This window comes from Pezoporus wallicus, unplaced genomic scaffold (assembly GCF_028554395.1).
Source record: "Pezoporus wallicus isolate ANWC-B61680 ecotype Strahan unplaced genomic scaffold, APGP_CSIRO_Pwel_v1 contig_736, whole genome shotgun sequence".
NCBI classification, from domain to species: domain Eukaryota; kingdom Metazoa; phylum Chordata; class Aves; order Psittaciformes; family Psittacidae; genus Pezoporus; species Pezoporus wallicus.
Window position 1 is genome coordinate 136966 of NW_026639744.1, and position 17139 is coordinate 154104.

At 37.3% G+C, this 17139-nt stretch overlaps 1 protein-coding gene across 14 annotated transcripts in view; it reads left to right on the forward strand.

Moving 5' to 3' along the window:
- Positions 1–16319, forward strand: part of MBD5 (methyl-CpG binding domain protein 5) — a 141214-nt gene extending 124895 nt beyond the window's left edge. For 12 of the 14 annotated variants that reach the window (XM_057415591.1, XM_057415587.1, XM_057415599.1 and 9 more), the window contains 4 exons: positions 790–1998; positions 7722–7834; positions 13366–13441; positions 15733–16319. In XM_057415591.1, coding sequence (XP_057271574.1) covers positions 790–1998; positions 7722–7834; positions 13366–13441; positions 15733–15804 — 1470 coding nt within the window. In that variant the 3' untranslated portion in view covers positions 15805–16319. The remainder of the gene's footprint in view (positions 1–789; positions 1999–7721; positions 7835–13365; positions 13442–15732) is intronic. The other 2 variants (XM_057415598.1, XM_057415600.1) reach the window with 1 other exon arrangement.
- Positions 16320–17139: the final 820 nt, after the last annotated feature.

The window sequence follows — 17139 nt, forward strand, 5'->3', positions numbered from 1 at the left end:
ACATTTTACCCTTGTTTTTTACATTTTTGTTATAGCACTATTCTTGTCGTTCTCTTCACTGCCTACATATGTGACAAGAAATATAAAAAGCACAGTTACTTTAATCTGAAGGTTACAATTTACACTGGCAGTGCCTGACATTACAGCCACAAATGCATAGGGATGCAGGCACAATTTACAAGGGACTGAAGTAGTAAGAGATCCCACGAGGGAAGCGCTTAACCAAAGGGGAAAAAATAGAAATGTTAGCCAATTCTGAAAGGACAGTGATGGCCTACATTCCAGTGATTGAATGAGGAGCATACAAGAAGCCTAGAAGAGCAGCTGGTATGGAGAAAAGAAGCAAAATTAGGGTGTGGGAAGTAATGAAAGAGAATAGTTGAGAACAGAAATATTGACCTTTGTGGAGGTGTTTAGGACTTGAGAGAAAGGAGGGTGCTGTACTTCAATCAGAAGAGAAAATCCCTGAAAAGACTCTGAATGAGAGGATAATGCAGTCTTAGCTGTGGATGATAGGTTGTATCATTTCGTGCAAGGCATCTGTTTTGATCCAGGAGGCAAATTCTAAGAGCCAGTGTTTTTGTTTTCCTCTAAATTAAGCTTTTGTTTGTTTTCTGTCCATCTTGTTCAGCACTGAACTTCGTAACTGATGCATAGCCAAAATAAAAGTATGTACTGTAACAGTCACCCTGGCCACCATCCTGATGTGTTTATCAAAATGAAACCAAGTTTTACTGTTGAAATGTAACTTTAGGCAGAATAGCAATTTCTTTTTCCGGCTTTTTCCAGGTAAGAATGCAGGAGGATGCTGCTGTCCTGAACAAAAGAATGATCACTCAAATGGGAATGGCACCAGTTCCTGACAGCTCCAACACTATGCTTCCTCCTTTCCAAGAAACATCTTGTGATTTGCAGCAAAGAAATGAACCTTCTCTTGGACAACAAGCAAAAGATAACCTCAATGTTGCTGCTCAGGGTGATACATCGGTGGACACAATCTACAAAGCAGTTGTAGATGCTGCAAGCAAAGGGATGCAAGTAGTAATCACCACTGCTGTTAGCAGTACAACACAGATGAGTCCCATTCCAGCTTTGAGTGCCATGAGTGCCTTCACAGCCTCAATTGGTGACCCGTTAAATCTTTCTAGTGCTGTCAGTGCAGTAATCCATGGAAGAAACATTGCCGTTTCTGATCATGAAGGTAGGATAAGGAGCACTAGAGGAACACGAATACTGAAGAATTCAGAGCATGGTAAAAATTCAAGTGAAGGGGATGGGTATGAATATTACAAATCATCAAGTTGTAACACACCCAAAAAACAGTGGGAAGGGGAGCAAAGTCCTGTCAATGAGGTAAATAGGTGGAAATGTGATGAGTTTCTAGACCACTCTACCCATATCCATAGTAGTCCTTGTCATGAAAGGCCCAATAACATCTCCACATTGCCATTATTGCAAGGCGAGCAGCATCAGATACTGTTATCACAGCGAAACTGTCAAAGTGATAAAATGTTGGAGGAGAATTTCAGGTATAACAATTACAAAAGAACTATGATGAGTTTTAAGGAAAGACTGGAGAACACTGTGGAACGATGTGCACACATAAACGGAAATAGGCCTCAGCAGAACAGAGGATTTGGGGAGTTGCTGAACACTTCTAAACAAGATTTGATTCTGGAAGAGCAATCTCCAAGTTCCTCAAATAGCTTGGAAAGTTCGTTAGTTAAAGACTATATCCATTACAATGGAGATTTTAATGCCAAAAGCATTAATGGGTGTGTGCCTAGCCCTTCAGATGCTAAAAGCATCAGTAGTGAAGATGACCTAAGGAACCCAGATTCCCCTTCTTCAAATGAGCTGATACATTACAGGCCGAGGACGTTTAATGTTGGCGACTTGGTCTGGGGCCAAATCAAAGGACTGACTTCATGGCCTGGAAAGCTAGTAAGAGAAGAAGAGGTTCACAATTCATGTCAACAAAACGCTGAGGAGGGGAAGGTATATTTATATATATATGCACATATTTATCTTTCTATATACACATGTAGATATGCCCATACAAATGTTTATCAAAACTATCTGAGGCCATTCTTTATTCTTCGTCTCTCATTTTAGTAGGACAGTTTGCTTTTTTCCCATAATTCTAGCTTGCAGAACTGAATTTTCCCCTTAGTTACCTAACAAGAAACTTCCACCAATGCCATGAATCAGATTGTATTTTAGCCTGATTATGCTAATTTACACACAAAAGATTTGGTACACAAAAAATGTTAACAAAAAATTGTTTAACTTACATGGTGTGGTGAGTCAGATTTCTGGCTGGGTTCAGTGAAGCTGATATGAAAGTATAAACGCATTGAAAACTGCAAAAGGGAAAAGTGATTTAATCCGATTGAAGAGTCTGTAAAAAGTAGAAGCTTGTTGATTGACACGTACACTCTTTAAGAGGAAATACATGTGCGTTTTCACCTTGAAAGGAGGCTTTGGGCATCTTTTAATAGTAAGGAAAGCATTCCATTTTCTTCTTTCATACTAAATGATTTGGTTTCTTCTTTTTTGTTTTTATTTTCTGACAAATCACATGCTTGTTGGGGAATATACCAAAAATACAGTTACCAAGGCGTTATTGGTTATTTTGTTACGATAAATGTTTCAAATTCTCGTCTCTAGTACTTGTAAAACACCATATTTTTGTAGTTCTTAGAAATATTTCTAGATAGAAGACGTGAAATATTTTATAAGTGCTGCTTTATAAAGTGTAAATTTTAAAAACATGTAAGCAGAAGGGAAAGACCTAGTGAAATAGCTTTTTACCTCTGACACAAAGAAATCAAGCCATATGTCTTTTTTCCCCTGTAACTACCTGGTACACTGCATGACAACAGTCATCATAATGGTGATAGTAGGTTGGACCCAAGTATTCCTACCCAAAATCGGACTAACAGTAGATATCCAAATGAAGGAGAATGCAAGCGGATGTTGGGAAGTGCTTCTTCACTCTGACTCCCACCAGTGCAAAGCTCAGGAACAACTTGAGTTGGAACTGGTGTATCTTTGTTGTAACCACTGCTGGTCTTACCATCTTCGCTGGTGTGCAAATGTAATTTCCCCAAACAGTCCCGTAGATCTTTGATGAATTTTGTACTATAAATAACTGGGGTGATGTTTGGCCAGAATGGTTTCAACCCTCTTCCAAGAAAATTTTAGTCTCTCTTTACAGGTAGTTTCTCTGTTGATCTCCTTATAGCCATAAAGGTTTCAGAGAGCTCTAGTCTGGCTATGCTGAACAAAAGAATTTATAGAGAATTCAGTGGACTTTGCTAGCAGTATTTGAATGCTTAAGAGCTCATTCCTTACAAAGGTTAGATCTCCAACTTACAAGTCAGTTTATAAAGTATAGGCAAGTGGCACAGACCACAAAATATAAAAGATTAAACAAAACTGGAAAAATTAGGTGTACAATATCACCATCCCTTATGAATTACAGAAACAGTGATTCACTGCATGTATATTCCAAGTATGCATTTATGTATTAACTTCACAAAGTTGTGTATCTATATGTGTATGACTGGTTTGATATATTTGAAAAGGGTTTTTTTGTAAAAAGGAGGATTTTTTTTCATTTGCATTCCTTAGCAGCTTTCTAAGTTTACTCTGGAATTTGTGGATACCAGAATGTAGAGTTGCTTTGTGCAAACCCGCCTTCTTTAATTTTCTGTCTCCTATGTATATTATATAAGCATTGTGTAACATTATACTCCGTGGCACAGATTTTATTGTATACTGAAGCGCGAGCAACAGGACAGCAAAATGGAAATGCGTGCATTGCTGCTCATGCAGTACTGACAAGGTACTTGTGGAGGCAGCAAGAGAGACTGTTTCAAGTTCATCTGGAAGTCCCATGTAATGAATCACCTCTTGCTTCAGAAGGCCTTTAACTTCATGCTAATAATTTTAAATTAAAAAAAAATAATAATCTGTTTTTCTCCGAGAAGTGGTACAGAGTGAATGATCATTCCAGAGGTCAGGAGTCGAGGTTGAAAGGTGGGATACAGGAGTTAATATAAAAGAGGTGAAAATGTGTATGTGCTGTATAATAGTTCTGTTTGTAGTTGAAAACAGACAGGAATTCCCATGCACAATGGCAATCTATACACATGTTCAAACACTCTCGTAATGTGTTGTACAGCTGCATTCTTTAGATGTTTGGGCACCCTCTTCTGAAGGAAAGAAAAAGAAGGGGGGGAGTGGAAGGACACCACACCAAACAAAAAAAATTAACCTTGAAAACAAAAAAGAAATAACCTGAAAAACCAAATGGTCTTCAGAAATTCTCTGCTTGAAAAGATCCTGTAACATTACAATTCAAGGTGGGAGCCACTACCAGCAGTTCTGAAAATACTGTTTTCTGTGGAGCTTTCTTAAAGCATCTTTCAAAGTATTTGTATAATCATATGTTAACCTTCTATACTGTAATATTAGTCTTGCTATGCTGTTGGGTTTTCATGGTACTTCGTATGTTATCTGTACTTTATATCATACATAATTCAGTTTTTGTTTCCATTGAAAAGACTTTGGGTATTAAATGTAATAATGCTTCTGTTTGAAGAGCAGCTAGAATGGTATTTCTCACACAGGAGAAGGGAAGAATATTACACCTTTGTTTCCTAATGAACACTTGCTTTTTGGCTATTTGAAAATTAAAGAGGAACCCAAAAGAACTGCAGCAGTAACAGCAGAAATTTGGAAAAGGAAAAGAGCAAGCCTGAAACTGCACACACATCCTAAAATGGAGGATGTGTATTTCATGAAGTAATTAATTTGATTATTAACCTAATCAAATCACCTAGATAAGAACAGAGTTTTGAGTGCAACAGTGTGAAAGTCAGAGGGTTTGTATGAGCAGTAATTTCCAGTTAGTGTATTTCATAGTGATTCTTATAGGGCAAGTACTGTTCACAATATGACTTTCTATCAGTTAAACTAGGTTTTTTTAAGCTGAGCTTTTATAGTTTTACAGATAATAATACATGTGATTTATCAAGTGTCCTGAAAATCCCATTTGTATGTATTACTTACTATTGTAATGGCTTATTGTATTATTAATTCAAATATATCTGTTATACTTGCTTCCAATACCATGTTATATTAGCAGTTTGATACTACTACTTTTGTGAAGTGCTGTCAGAATGCTCTACCTTTACAAACTTCCAGTGATGAAGATACTGATTCTTTTCTATTACTTAAGTCCCTTGTTACCCAAACATGGTATTAGCTGTTCAGAAAAATATTTACCATTGAACTTTTTTATGTATCTAGTGGCAGGTGTATACAACCCTTCGCAAAGCTTGCTTCTTATGTGAACATATCTATTCTGAGTATGGATAATGTCCAATTTAACATTCATGACAGCTCTGTCATGTAGTAAAGTGTCCAAGGTAAAGGATCACGATTATGTTATTTTCGTAGAATCATGGAACGGTTTGGATTGGAAGGGACCTTAAAGATAATTAGTTCCACACCCCTGCCACAGGCAGGGACACCTGCCACACCAGATTGCTCAAAGCCCCGTCCATCCTGGCCTTGAGCACTGCCAGGGATGGGGCAGCCACAGCTTCTCTGGGCAACCTGTGCCAGGGTCTCACCACCCTCATGGTGAATAACTTCTTCTGAGTATCTAATCTAAAACTTCCCTCTGTCAATTTAAAGCCATCCCATATCCCTGTATCCTGTCCCTACATGTTCTTGTAGAAGGCCCCTCTCCAGCTTTCTTGTCAGCCCCTTCGGTCACTGGAAGGTGCTCTAAAGTCTCCCTGGAGCCTTTTCTTCTCCAGGCTGAACAAGTCCAGCTGTCTCAGAATTCTTTCATTCTGTTCAGTTTGAAAAATCAAAGTTTATCCTTTAGCTGTTTTTCAAACATGCTGTAAAATGGAAGGCTTGAGCTGTGGTGTATCACAGAGTAGCATTGCCTCCATTAATACAATTTTAATGTAGGAGATGTAATGCATAAACTGAAGGTGGTTTGCTCATCATGTAAGTGTTTTGTGCTGTTTCTTCTGCTGTTATCCTTATGAAAGCTTCCCAGGTTTTAAACAGATAGTATTTCTTTTGTAGGCATTTGTATTTTTACGAAGTCTGATTAGGAGAGGAAGTATTTCAAGTACGTGCAGTCTTGAATTAAAAGTAAACACAGTTGTAAGGGAAAAGAGCTACAGTCTGCAGCATAATTGAATCTGTTTCATGAAAATAGAAATCTTGCCTCCCCATGTGCCAGTTTCACCATTAATGGCATTCATTTTGTAAGTTCCTGAAATGGCAGTAGTCCCCAATTTCATTATCAGATGTGTAAGTTCAGACATGGGAAATTTGGTCTAAACATGTATTATATTTGCCTTATTTCTAGAGATTCTGACAACTTGCTCCCTGATTAACTTCACATTGTCACATCTAAAAATCTATTTCATTGTGAATATGAATTATTTAGTAATAGAAAGTCTGGGTTTAGAGGGAATTTGCATTTAAGTTTCTTTTTTCTGATTGTATATAGGCATGCTTAATAAATTTGTATTTATAGAATTAATTTTCCTTGTGTCAAAATATAAGCTGTACTTTCTAATCAGACACATGCTATATAAGGTTCTTGTTATGTAAAGATAAAAAATAAGCAAAATGTGGCAATACTGACAAAGGAATTCATCCATTCATTTTCTTTACATTGATGTGCTTTAAATACCTTTTTTTGTTTTTAAGCAGAAATGACTGAGCCAAATAATATGCAGAGTTAAGTGGGCTTACGTTTTGAGAACGCAAATGATGAAATATAGATGATATAATTTGTTTTCTTCTCGCTTGTGTTGTTTACACTGGTACTAGCTGGTACCTGTGCGGTGGTGCCAGTAATTATATATACAGACTGCTTAAAAGATTATCATTCTGGTCAATTTCAAGAGATCTGAAAGTTCCACTTAAGGAGCTTTAAATACCAGCTCAGCAGCCCTGTTGAGCACGTGCCTGTATTCGTTCCTGACTCAGCAGATTGCTGAAGTATGTGCTGCTTAAGAAAAGATTTAAAAGACCTTTTTCAGGACCAGTGAGTCAGCTGGCTAAAGCAAGCTCCAGATAAGTCTCATAGATTCATAATGCATAAATAAAGTTTGTCACTTTGCCCACCCCTTTTTCAAGGCCTTAAGCCTTTTAACTTAAGCATGTAAGGTGGCTCTTCTGAAATAGGAATGAATTTGACCAAGCCATCGGTAGCATTGTTGAACAGCGGCCTTAAATACTTTATCAAGAAATCTGAGATGATGTGAAACATTTTTGTGTTGATGGCATCTATAAAAATTGTATCATGTGCACTAGGCAGCTTGGTATGTTAATGCATTCCAGGTGGTCTCAAAGGTGTAAAATACATTTGTAAAATGTGAGTACAGAGTTAAAAGATTTCAACAACAGTGTTCATATTAATAATATGAAGAAAAAAAGGTTTTAAAAATACTAGTCTCCTTAATTTTGTTTTCATGAGTGTCAGGGTTTTGGTTTCTATTGCTGTGGACCCTCTAGAGAATTTACAATATATCCATATATATATGAGGGGGTGTATATAGCTAGACATTCATTAATTCTTAGCTGGGTAGGTTAGTGTCTTATGGATGCAGTGAAAATTAGACTCCACGATAATGCATGTCTAGCAGTAAAGTAAAAGCAATGTTTAATAATTGCAGGTCTGGGTAATGTGGTTTGGTGTTCATACCTTCACTCAGGTGGAGCCAGAGAAGTTGAAGACACTAACAGAAGGTCTAGAAGCTTACAACCGAGCCAGAAAGAGGAACAGAAAGTAAGTAAATGCTCATTTATTTAGTAGTGAAATGGAATAATTGAATTCTTTTGCTACCTAAGACACTCATTTTGGGAAGCTTAGCAGATCGGTAAAACTGAAGAGTTAATTTTCTGAATTCCTTCTGTTGGTTATGGTAATCAACTCAGATCTTTGATACCTGCATTTTTATTGCATCTTTTGATATTTACAGTAGCCTTTGTAAAATGTCATCCTACTTGTTTGAGCTTTCATGTGTAGGATTTCTGATTTACAGCAAAAAAAAAATTACATCAGAACTGTTCTGACCAAATATGGTTTTAACAAGATCTGCCCTTCTTATCTCTTCCCTCTCCTTCTGGCAGCTGCTGCTGCTGGTAGAGCACAGGTTTATTCAGATAAATCCAGTTTATTTCCCATTGCTGAGAAGCATTTCAGAATTTGTGAAGTCTGGCTATATTTAACCAGACAGCTCAGTGCAGAGCTTTCCTAATGCTTTGTGCCAGGCATGTATCAATTATTTGGCTTTATCTTGCCTTTTAGTTTTTATTTACAAATATAGGAGGATAAAAAGACACTGAAAGAGTATGAGGACATGAAGCATCAGCATAGAGAAAAAGAGGAAAATGGTTGGCTTTAGAAGCAAAAAAAATCTGGACAGCTATGAAAGGATAGCAAAGTAGAAATTGTACTATGATTGGATTTGTTCTAGGGTGCTGCTGCTTATTTACTGTTGCAGTGCCAAAAAATTACTTTGTGAGGATTTAAAGCCAGCTTGCAGTACTTGTCTTTAGCACAATAAACATAGGCTTAAAGAAATTAAATAATTATTTGTCTTCAGTTCCTTTTATGGTGTAAGATTTTATTTGAGTGTCATGCGGCTCTTAAGAGGAGTATTTTTTATGCCCATGAGACAATGTTGGTGGTTGTTTTCTCCAAGATCATCCTCAAAATAACTTGCTGGAGTTTAAGGGTGTGTGGTGAGAACACAGAAGGGCTTTTGGCAACTCCCCAGTTATTTGCTCATGTCCCTGAAGTGAAATACGTGACTCAAGTAAGGTGACACCAGGAACAAATTTAAAGAGGTGTTAAAGTTGAAATAGTACAATTTAAGAACTCCCATCTTCTGATTTGCATTCGTATATTTAGCAGACTGCAGGGATTGTCTGCAATTCCACTGAATCCGATGGCCTTGTTTAGCAGCATGTCTGGTGCTGCCCCATTGCTTGCCCATAGGGAAACCAGAAGTACTTGATTATCCCAGCCAGTCTGGGGCACATGGTTGCCCCTTCCGTAGGGTTGCTTTACAGCCCTTAAAGTTTTTTCCTCTGTATTTCTACTTGTGCATATTTCACAGTTCAAAGCTTTTAGTATTTCCTCATGGGCCCTTCCTTTTTTTCCTTTTCCTTTTTACCTTTTTATATATGAAAATGTTATTAATCTCTTTATAGTCTTTTTTCTGCTTTGTCTCTCTGGTTTCTTGTTACACACTATTCCAGTTGTTTTAAAACATTTAGCATTAGATATAATTGCTACACGTAGAATACTCCTGTTTCTGTTTCCTACTTATCTAAGTATTCAGCACTTATACGTATCACCTACTGGCGTCAAGTTGAACACTTTTTTACCTATGAAGACACAGGTAAAGAAGCACAGGACAAATTCAGCTGAGAGAGCATGAACTAGCATTGCACAGGTCCCGTGTGTTCTGCAGGGCAGGGTTAGCATCCAAAGTCCTCAAAATGACATTCAGATTCCTTAACTCCATTCCTCATATTCCTAACTTTCTTGTCTCAGCCCTGGTATATTTTTGAATTATCTTCACTGCATGGCCAATCTCCAATAATATACATCGATATTATATATTAAATATAAAATTATTAAAACTTAATTAAAGATTTCAAATGTCTGCAAAGCTGAAAGCTGTGTTATAATAGGGGTGTAATAGGATGGCATTCAAGTTGCACCTCAAATCCAGTACCTGTGAATTCTAAATCTTAATCTAACTTAAGAGCTAGTTTGTAGTGAACACACAAGCTAGAAATGGCTTGTGTGTTCAGCTTTTTAGGGTTGTAAACAAGACACCAGACAAAACAAAAAGTCATTGTAGCACTTTTCACCAGCATAGGCAATGTGTTACCCTTGTTGAGCTTTGTAACTTCAACTAGTAATAGAATCTAAAACATTTTCTGTAGAAAAAAATGTTTTGCTTGGGGGTGTCTTGGAGGCATCTCTTCTGAGACATGTGCAGAAGTGGTGAGAAGTGGTGTGACTTCTTAACTGTCCTGTTTATTCTGGGGGTTGTAGGAAGATGCACTCGGGTACAAACCAGTGAGCCATTCCCACCTTTCTCAGCTCCATCTTACCTCAGCCATTCCATTCCTGTTTGAGCCATATCCCTTTTTTGCTTCCAGCAGGTCATGACGTAGCAGCTTCCTCACCTATCCAGTTGTGGTCTCCAGAAGACTGTGTTCCCAGTTTTCCCTTATCAGAGCCTTGTCTGATCCAGTCTTTGTTTTCCCCAAGTTTTGTAGTTATCTGGATTCCTCTGTTCACTAGCATTCTCCTATCACACTGCACGCAAAGGATCTCCCAAGGGTCATAACCCAATGCTGTGTCTCCTTCTTCTGCGGTTTTGTGTTTCTCTGCGTGTTATTTCCCACACCAGGGTTCTCTTTTATCGGGAACGTGCCCTTTGCCATCCCTACCATTACCATCTCTACTATCCATGCTAAGTTATTTCAAAATGAAATTTGGGCAGCGGCATCTTAGGGTTGAAGTTACATCTCTGATATTACTCCTGTTGAATGTGTGCCATATTCAGTCTCCATCCTGACACAGTCTAAGTCTCTTTGTCCTCTCTAGGTGTGAGTCTAGTAGCAGCTTGCCCTATACTATTAAAAGTCAAGTGAGGTGGGTGCGCTTAGACGTCATTATTGCTGAGGAGCTGTCCAGAGGCAGCGATTGCAGGTGAAGTCTGGAATATGTCTACTATAGGAGGGAGCTTCAACTCCAGACAGGCTCAGACTTCATTCTGATTTTATGATTTGGTAAAATTTTAAATTTTAATGCATCCTAGGTGGGGGGAGGAGGAGGATTAACAGAATGCTTTTTACAAAACAGTTATCTTCCCTTCTTCAAAGCTGCTGGCCATGGGAGCTTTTCTAAGATACGTTGTGCTGCTTTTTAATGAGAGGAACAAACTGTCACTCCATGTTCTTAAATGTAATTTGATTCTTACAGGTTGGTTTGGTTTGCGTCACTAGAGGCATGATGCATATGTTGATCAGGTAGCAAATTCTCAGGTTTTAGCTGCAGTGTTTTTTCTGCGGTAAATGGGTATTTCAGTGACAGACTCTTCTGAAACTTTGATTTGCTATGGGGGCAGATCATTGTCTTGACAATAAAATTAAGATAACAACAGAGTCTTAAAACTACAGTGCAAATGATCATGTGTATTTTAAATACTTTCAAATGGCTTTTTTGACTCAGCAGGAATTTCATAAATATTTTAATAAGGGTGGGTTGCTGATAGAGCATAATGTTGATTAGATAACTTTACATCACATACAGGTAGTTTGACATCTGAAATCTGCTTCTAGGTGACATACAAGTCAGCAATGCTATTAGTTATTAAGGTATCTGTTATCTGTTAAGGTATCAGTTACTAAGATACAGTCATATAGCCTTTATAGGAACTTAAGTTGCCACTGAACAATATTATGTGTCATTTATAAGATCGAAGAGTGCCTTCACTTGCCCAAGTTGCGTAACTTAAATATATTTTTCGCATGCAGTCTAGCCCAAGTAGTTAAAATACCCAGGTGGGCATGTCAGGCTGGGTGTGCAAATTTTTATTTCAGTTTATCTTACCATTTCTTTGGCTGATTTAAACTACATTGCAGTACATGATTCGAAAGTTGCACCATACTCAGTAAGGTTTCTAGCTTTTTTAATTCTTTTGTGCAGTTGATGCCGTGGTATAGCTCAGATAACCAATGCAAATTGGTGTTAGGGAATATCCTCTTTGAATAATGAAAAACAGACCCTCTGATCTCCTGTCTTCAATTCTCCCAGCTGTACTGATGGATATGAAAATAATTGCTGATCTAGGAGGGTGGAATTGCTGTACAGCAGTGCTGGTCATATAGTTCATCTGTGCTACTTCCTTGTCAGTCTTTTTGCCAATGCTTGTAGTTGCTATAAATCTTCAAGTCAAATTCAAGGGAAGAATGTCCCAGCTGACATGATGAGTTTGCTTTCCTTATTAAAAGGAAAGGGGCTTTTTAGAAAGTGTCTCCTTCTGTGATGGACAGTCTTCCCTCATGATGCAGATGGCTCTCTTCTTCCTCCCCTCATTTCTGCATCTCCAGAGCAGAGATAACAGTACTCTCTTACTTCCTGATGATCTTGTGATGGATGCTCATAATAATGTCCCTCATCTCCAGGATGATTTCTCTCTCGTTTCATATTCAGCCATTTGTCTTCAAGGTCATTACTCTTATAAATGTACTTACTCAGTTAAAGCCATGAATGAACCTATCTATCTATCTCTGTGTATATATACCTGCTTTTAAGCAGAGATCTGCAACAAGGTGACGGTGAACAATATTAACTTGTGCTCAAGTACGATTTGCTACCTTGAAACTCTTGAGGTGTGAAGATGGAGCCGCAGAAGCATGACCTGTCACGGACAGCATGGTCTTTAAGCAGGAAACTTCTTTAAAGAAGAAATATACATAAATCAAAAATGTCACTGTACAATTAGATGCGTGTGGAGCTGCCCAGTGACTTGGGGTAACTTTGGGGTTGGAAGAAGAAAGTCTTCATCCTGCCTTTACCATAACCCTTGGTGTGCTGTCATTCTGAAACTAGCTGTGGTTCTAAAACTGTCATAGTAAAACCAGCAACGTTTTAGAGGATTCTTGCCACTTATTTTCCTCTGGCTATTTAACGTTAGAAGGGGTATTTCACTTTGAGCTTTTTGTTTTGGGTAAAAAGACTTTTCAGCTCACACAGTGTTTTCTCAGGAAGACAGCAGTGTATGTATTTAGTCCTTCACAAAGGTATTGCCAAAATGTAATGACATTTACAGAGTAAATGCAGCATGGAGCGGAAGTAGGCAAGCTGGCACTAAAGGTTTAATAACTTTTGAAGTCCAGAGTATTCCTCTTCTGCTCCTGATCAAGACCCATGCAAGTCTGGCCCTTTGCTAATGATGAAAAGAAAAAGATTGCACAAAATGCCTCGTTACCAGGAAGTGCTCTGGCTTTTTATTCATGGGTGTAATTGACTTGTGGATATTGTAAATAACCGTCCAACTTACTGAAGTGCTGGCTTTAATTTTTCTTCCTTAACTACAACACAAGCCTTTAGTTTGCATAATATGGTCTGTAGATCTGACCTTGCTTACTTACGCTATAACAACCTGGAGGCTCTACAGTTAGTAGAATGTGTCCAGTGAGTTAATGTGTTTATTGGGGTTTTTAAATCTACTGAATTTTTTCTCAGTTACTAAGAATTATTAATGGTGTTATTTTTTTTCTTCCTAGAAGTGGAAAGCTAAATAATCATTTAGAAGCTGCTATACATGAGGCCATGAGTGAACTAGACAAAATGTCTGGGAATGTAAGTTTCTTTTCACATTAGCACTAATCTCCTTTTTCTGTGTTTCTGCGTGTGAAGACTGGGAGTGTTGGTTTGGATTGCTTTCTAACATATTTTTGGTTTCTGTTTTCTTAAATGACAAGGAAATTTCAGTATTTCTCCTGCATTAAAACTGTTTGCAAATGTCTAATCATTCTGAAAAGAATGGGGAAAATTGTGGGATTTTTGTTGCATTGCCAATTATATTATTTTTCACAAAAAGATTCCTGGGCATACCTTTACACATGCAGCCTGATAATATTTGGATTAGTTCCAGTCCTCCTATTCCAGGGGTTTTCTCTGACTAGTGACACAAAATCAAGCTCATTTGTTTTCTGTTTGAGTAGCAAGATACTGAAACCGCATTTAAAAGCATCATTCTTTTGAATGTAAAACTCTTTGAATAGTTTTCCTCATGTGAAATGAAAGATCCTGTCAGGAAAGGTAAGTTAAAAAAAAAAAAGTATTCCTAATATCAAATCTAAGAGTGTTTTTTCTACAGTAATTACGCTGTTATTTGTAAGCCCTAAGTCTGTCTGATATAAAATGTGGTTTATATAATATCCTCGTCTTCATACTTAAAACTTGATTGTAATTTTATTGAAGCACACTTAGAAATGCAAAATTTTTATCACAGCACATGAAACCTCCCCTATCTTACCAATAGTAATTTCTCAAATTATTAATTATAACACATTTGCATACAGAAATTGCATTTTCCTGATATTCAGTGCTCAGTACTGAAGATGCTTGTACATGTGCATATTTAGAAATAGTAGTAAAACCACAGGGGAGCTTCTGGAGTGTATAAAGTGAAATGTATACAGAACTGGAGGCTTAGAGCTGATTTCAGAACCACCGAGAAATGTTAAGTAAGTTACGCAGTAGTTTTTAATGGCTGCTCTAAGTAATAATAAAAGCAATCTTTTGTTTAAACTGAGTTTTACAGAATGAGATAGGGTTTTGATTTAAAACAGTGTGCATTTTCCTCTTGTCTTTGGAAGAAATAGGAAAGCAGTATCTGATTGTAGGTCTGTTACAAATAAATGTGGGGTATGTGTTTGGCACACACATCTCCTGTGTCGATTACACCACCACTGACGTGTTTGGGCTCTAACATTCTAACTTTTTTTCATTTATAAAGCCAGTGATACTATAAACTGTATGGTGTGTGCATTTTAACCGTGATAGAACTGGCTCAAGGAAAACTGCTGTAATTGGATTTTCTCATCTGGTTGTTTCATAATGCAGACAAGCTGATGTACCAGCCTGAGTGTCATTACCTACTCTTGGTTTATATTTAAATTATCTGCTCACAAAAATTTGTGACCAGAGTTTATTTCTCTAACGACTATGATTCCTAGAAGCACTCCTAGGGAATCTGTGGTTCTCTTTTTAGCGACTTGCATTTTTTTTCAGCTACTACTGTTCGGATACCTGTTACATTTTAAGTGAAAAGCATGTGCAAACAAAATCATTAGCTCAGAATTATTTCTACTCGTAAGAGCAAATAAACACGAAGTAAATGTTACTGGTCTGAAGGAATCAGGACAGACCCAGGGAAATAATATAGCACCTTGCTGAAGGATTTGCTGCTGTTCCTTGCCTGCTGTTGGAAAGCTGCAGACTGCTCTTCCCAGAACAGCAGCTGGCTTCCACCGACAGATGGTGGTGGTATTCCACACTCAGCGCCTTCCTCCACGGCTCTTCTTCCAATTAAGTTGTGATTTTTACTGAGCAGACAGTGATGAAAAACTGTTTCACACTCAAACTAATCTAGCATTTAGCTTGAATTGAGTATTTCCTTTTAAAAATTAAATGAAGACAGTTTGCTAAACATAGCTTGTTTCATAATAATGCTACCATGGACCCAAATTTCACTCCTTTTATTTTCTCTGTTAGCAATATTTTCTCACCACCTACTTCCTACTCTATTGCTCTTGTCATGAATCTGTGTAAAGGTTTGTTTCCAAGAATTTGACATAATTTCAGTTCTGGGTTCCAGTCCCACTTACGCGCTTTCACAATTACTGTAGCTGGAACCTTTCTCCAGGGTAGCCAGGGTTCAAGGCACACAGGTTGCAGCATCAGCCTTTTTCTCTCTACTGCCTTAAAGTTCTTGAAGTTCCCCATAACTTGGGCTTCCATGTATACCTGAAGTGTAATAAGAACTGTTTCATAACAACATCTCAAGCAATCCTGTAGCTCATTTATTACTAGCTGGTTACTTTGACCAATATTCTTTGCTAACTTCTAAATATACTTATTTTTAGGTCCACCAAATCCCACAGGGAGACAGACAAGTGAAGCCTCCAAAGCCCAAGAGGAGGAAGATCTCTAGATAACATTGAATGTCTTTGTTACTGGTCCAGTACTTATCAAAATGAACATGCACATAGGTCCATATGTAGGTATTGATATAGACATGGTTATATCAATATTTATATGAAGACAGATAGATACCATCACAGGGTGCTACATGGATTAGTGGTACAATATTTTTGATGATTAGGAGGGATAGTGATTGCTGGATAAGCCAATCAGAAATCTTGAAAGGTTGCAGTAACAGTGTCAGATGATTACTGATTTTTTTTTTTCTATAATACTAAAATTGTGATTATAAGGAATAGTCCAAATGTTTCTGAGAAATTTTCATTGTGTATATAGATAATACAGAATTTCATGGTGATATCTGAAATGTAAATATTGTACAATATTGTCATGTACAAGCGTACCTAATGCACACTTTATCTTTTATTGTACAAAAAATAGTGTACAAAATTCTTTGGTTTCTATTGAGTACACATACAAGAGACTACCAGTGTAAAGTGATAAATAAAAATACAGCCTAAATGCTTTTTTATGATAATGTAAAAGATGCTGTTTTTGTATTTAACAGCAGAGAGAAGGCATGATTATGTAATACCTTAATTATGACATACACTTCACGCCACTGAGTGTTCATTGATACTGTCTGTTTGGAATGAACCTTGCCTGGAAGTACTGTACTCCATTTCAGGTCTCTGTAGGAGAGTGCAAACTTGCAGATTCCTAACGGGATGTGGGATCACAGCTCTAATTATTAATTCAAAGGCTGCAACTGTCGGTTGCATTTTTATTTACGTAGCTTTTAAAGTAGAATGCTGTAGATTTTATTAAAAAGAGAAAAAAGTAGATGGACTATTTTAGGCAACCATTTCTGTAGTTAAAGTTTCATAGCCACCTGAGAAACTAAACAGTTTATATCCCCCCATAACACTGACCCCTCAAAACCCCTAGATTTATTAGCTTAAATTATCTAACGTCATTAACCATCGTGTTTACTTTTAAGGGGGCAGATGCCCTGCTTTAATAATGTGATCAGTATTGATTACGGTTTGGTTTTGCAGTAGAGTGAAAGGGCATGCTCCGCAGCGTTCATGAAAGTAATTCCAGTACCCATCTTACAGTATTAAAACAAAAAAGAATTAAGGGTGGCTTACAAAACTATTAGCAGCGGTAATTTTTATCAGTATTATGTAACATATCAGATTTATTTTATTTAAAAAGAATTATTTATACCATTAACAGATTCTTATATATATTAATGTGGCTGAAATGTGCAGGTTAAATCTATTAACCAAATTATTTATGTTATATTAAGTGAGAAATGTGAAACATATGTAGAAAAAATTAATACA